At 50.6% G+C, this 4,096-nt stretch overlaps 1 protein-coding gene across 1 annotated transcript; it reads left to right on the forward strand.

Moving 5' to 3' along the window:
• Positions 1-234: 234 nt before the first annotated feature.
• Positions 235-3,318, forward strand: FGF4 (fibroblast growth factor 4). Its single transcript, XM_005531782.1, has 3 exons — positions 235-538; positions 1,357-1,460; positions 3,142-3,318. Exons 1-3 carry the CDS (start codon positions 235-237, stop codon positions 3,316-3,318), a joined length of 585 nt encoding a protein of 194 aa, XP_005531839.1.
• The last annotated feature ends 778 nt before the right edge of the window (positions 3,319-4,096 follow it).

Raw genomic sequence — 4,096 nt, forward strand, 5'->3', positions numbered from 1 at the left:
AACCGCAGATCCTCGGGGGATTGAGCACTAAACTCCCTCCCTCCTTCCTCTCCGCTTTGCTTTCTGGTTTTCTTTTTTGTCCTTTTTTAAAATTTTTTTTTTCCTGTTTGGCTTTTTGTTGGTTTTTCTTTTTTCCTCCCCTTCTTTGACCTCAGCATAAAGTGGGATCTGGGGGGAGAGCGTAATTTCGGAGCGACCGGCGGCCGATCCGTGGCTACCCGCCCCTAAACCGGGATGCCTCTCCCCGCGGCGCTGCTGCCGGCGCTGCTCCTGGGGCTGCTGTGGCCAGGGGCGGTGCGTGGCCGGTCGCCCCCGGGTCGCCTCCTCGCGGGGCCCCGCCAGCGCCGCTGGGACGCGGCTCTTTTCGCCCGTTCCGTCGCTCGCCTCCCGGCTGAGCGCCGCGATGCCGCCCGCGACGGCGACTACCTCCTGGGCATCAAGCGGCTGCGGCGCCTCTACTGCAATGTGGGCATCGGCTTCCACATCCAGGTCCTGCCCGACGGCCGCATCGATGGGATTCACAGCGAGAATCGATACAGTAAGCCAGCGACAACCCTCGCGCCTGGGCAGGTGAGACGTTCCGCGCCCGCGGGACCGCCGGAGGGCAGTTCTGCGGGAGCGGAGCGACTGACCTGCTCCGGAGAGTGGCATGACCCGAAAGGAGGGTGGGTGCACGGCAGACCTCGATCTTCCCTAAAAAGTCCGGCCGGCCGCAGCACCGCAGGGCTGCGCCCCTCGGCTCCCCCACGCGTGGAGGGAGCCCGGGGTAGCGGGGCGGCGACGGAGCCCATCGGGAGCTCCGGAGCAGCTCGTCGGGCGTTCGGGAGGGGCTCGTCGGCGCTGCTCAGTGCCGTGCTGTCCCCTTGCCGCCGTCAGGCATCAGGTGTCGGGGTTGCCTCAACATCTGGAGGATCCGCAGCGCCGTGAGCCGCCCACTCTGACCAGGGCGAGCCCAGCTCTCCCCCAGACTTGAAAAGCATCTGCTGGGGACTTAACCCCGTGGCCCCACGACTCTGATATCCAACTGAAACAATAAGATCCAGGAGCGGGAGTATAAACTGCATGATGACAAATGTTTCATTTGCCCTAAGCATACTCTGGCTTATTTTAACCTTGTCTACACAAGAGGATGCCTGGGGGCAAAATAAAAATAGATACTTATCTAAAAGAAGAGAGGTCCCAGCATGGGGCATAGGGCAGCACGTGGAGTATGAGGCTGGAGTTCTGTGGCCACCCACAGCAGTACTGGGATGTGGCACACTGGGGATGGCAGCCTGTGGGTGGGTGCAGCACTGTCACCACACACTCCAGGGAGCACCCTTTTGTCTCCCTGATTTCTGTGTCTCCTGTGTGTAGGTCTGCTGGAAATTTCTCCTGTGGAAAGAGGTGTGGTGAGCATATTTGGTGTCAGAAGTGGACTCTTCGTGGCCATGAATAGCAAAGGCAAACTCTATGGATCTGTAAGTAACCACTGAGTGTGTGCCTGGCATGGGGACCGTGGTCAGCTGGGATGAGATGTGTACATGGTTCTAAAAGCTGCCAAGCCCCATCCTTGCCCACTCCTGGGTCAGGCAGCACAGAGCAGCCCTTCCTGCCTTGCCAGCAGAAGGTGTGCTGCCCAGTTATACTGCTTACTGAGTTTTTGGTGTGAAACCTTTTCTTCTGCATTATTCTTCCTTGGTTCTCACATAAGAACTGTAGTCACCCAGCCGTGGCTGCACAAATTGGCTACCTCATAGACCAGCCAGTCATTTGTGTGGCAAGAGCACAAGCTAGGCTTAGTCCATATATTTGTTATATCTAAGTACAAACAGCCTCAGGCAGGTGTGGCAATCATTCACTCCATCTCTCAGAGGGTACTTGAACTTGTGATCAGCCAGGCCCCCACAAGTGACACTTTATGATATGATGCATCAGTGAACTATTGATCACTTTTTATTAATGCTGCTGAACAGACAGTTCCTGTGGCAGTTCAGCATCCTTGGGGTCTGAACTTCTGTTTACGAAAAGGAAGATCCATTAGGAGACAATATAGACCTTCTTTCACATGGGATCATTGGAAAAGATAGACATCTTGTAAAATATACCTGAGGTGGACAATAACAGGGTGTATCTTTGCCCATGCTGAGCTGTCCTCCTGCTTTTGAGTTCAGTTCTGCACAAGTGACTATGATCAGCATAGTTTTAAACTCATTTTCCTGGCTCTCCTTCCTCACCCATGACTTTTCTATGTCATGTTCCCCAAGTGTCCTCTGAAGAAACTTGGGCTGAGGAACAGCTAAACTATGTCAGAGTTAACTGGGGCATTTTCACATGAAGGCATGAAGTACCCAGTATTATTTTCTGGGGCACTGGTCCTGTTGTGGAGGATTTTGCCTTATATAAAAGCCAGGCAGAATCAGTCACCAAAATGCATCCTTTCTTAGGGATACTGCTGCCTTGGTGTCCTGGGTAAAATAATCCCTAGTGCAGTGTTCAGCTTGGCAGGCTGAGACCTCTCTCACAAACCCCGAGGTTTTTGCCCAACAATAAGAGATGAGCTCATTTGTTCCTTTCCAGGTAAGACACTTGCAACACCTGTCCCTCTTTGTACGTACTTGCAAATGAAAACACATCCCTGAAAGGTTGCCTGCTGTCAAATCTGTTTTCCTGATCCATTAGTCAAAGTTATCCAAACCCTTCCTTTGATTTTAAATCTAAAGAAGAAAAAATACTGTCCATGATGACATAAAATGCCTCTTTCTCCTCAAGCAACATAAGAAAGTGCCAGTATTCTGACTTTTCTGAAGCCTCTCAGGTAATTTGTTACTGGTGGGATAAACAGGAGCAATTCCATGAGCAGGACCATGGAACTGGGCTTGGGCCTTACCTACCCCAGCTCTGTTAAGGTGACTCTGTCCCTTCCATGGGTGTCCTTCCCACCTTTAGGTGTACGTGCCTGGCCTGGGCACAGCATCCCTAATTGATCCTTTGGCTCCTGAGTCCTGTTTGAAGCTTCAGAGGCCACTTCAAAAGATTACTAAGTGGAGGGGGCTCACCTGCACATTTGCCCACAGCACACCTTCCACACCTGGTAGCAAGGATATTTCCACACCTGATGTTTAAAATTCCTTCCCTCTCATTCTTTCCTTTTCATTTCAGGCCCATTTCAATGATGAGTGCAAATTCAAAGAGATTCTCCTGCCAAACAACTACAATGCTTACGAATCCAGGATTTATCCCGGGATGTACATAGCCCTGAGCAAAAATGGAAGAACAAAGAAAGGCAATAAAGTATCTCCCACAATGACAGTGACACATTTTCTTCCTAGAATCTGAGACATCTCCCTTCAGACCTACCTCAGCACAGGGGAAGATGCAGAACATCTTTGGAGAAAAGAAACATGGTGCACTTTTACTGGAGAGTTTTATGCAAGAGTAGGTGTAAGATATTTAAGTTAATTATTTAAATATGTATATATTGTCACAAAACTTATTTATAGTTACTTTTTTTTTAATCTTTGAAAACAATACAAACCTCCAACCCAAGGTCTTTCATTTCATGGTGCAACAGGAGAAGTCTTCTGCTTTGTGGTTTATTTAATTCAGTTCTGAGTTATCACAGTTGTGCTGCTACTTCATGTCCTAAGCCAAGGTGACATCCAATTCCTCTCTCCCAATGTTTTGCACTGTTCATGTGTTGCTTGGTGTTTATTGCCATACAGGTGTGAGTTTGTTTGTTTGTTTGTTTGTTTGTGTTTTATGGTGGCTTTGTCCTCCCCTGCACATTTTCCAAACCGCTGGTGGCTCCCAGCGCAGCTCCTGGCCCGGGAGCAGGAGGTGCCTGGGTGGGATGCCAGCGTGGAGCCACACACAATGCCTGATCCCCTTTGCTATTTCACTGCAAAGGGATCGGTTTACCCCGGCACGGGAGTGCGGTGCTGCACAGCTACCCCACAAATCTGTTTTTAGATCCATCAGCACTGAACTTTGAACTGCCCTGCAGTCCATCTCCTCGGAGAAGTTGAAACACCTCTGTCGGCTCAGCAGGACTTGGGTTGGGGTTTTCTCTTCAGATCAACTGTGGCCCTTAATGGGAGCTTTTGTTTGGTACAAT

The sequence above is a fragment of the Pseudopodoces humilis genome, chromosome 7, assembly GCF_049639895.1.
Source record: "Pseudopodoces humilis isolate 2021_Gansu_Grassland_sample_001 chromosome 7, ASM4963989v1, whole genome shotgun sequence".
Lineage (NCBI taxonomy): Eukaryota > Metazoa > Chordata > Aves > Passeriformes > Paridae > Pseudopodoces > Pseudopodoces humilis.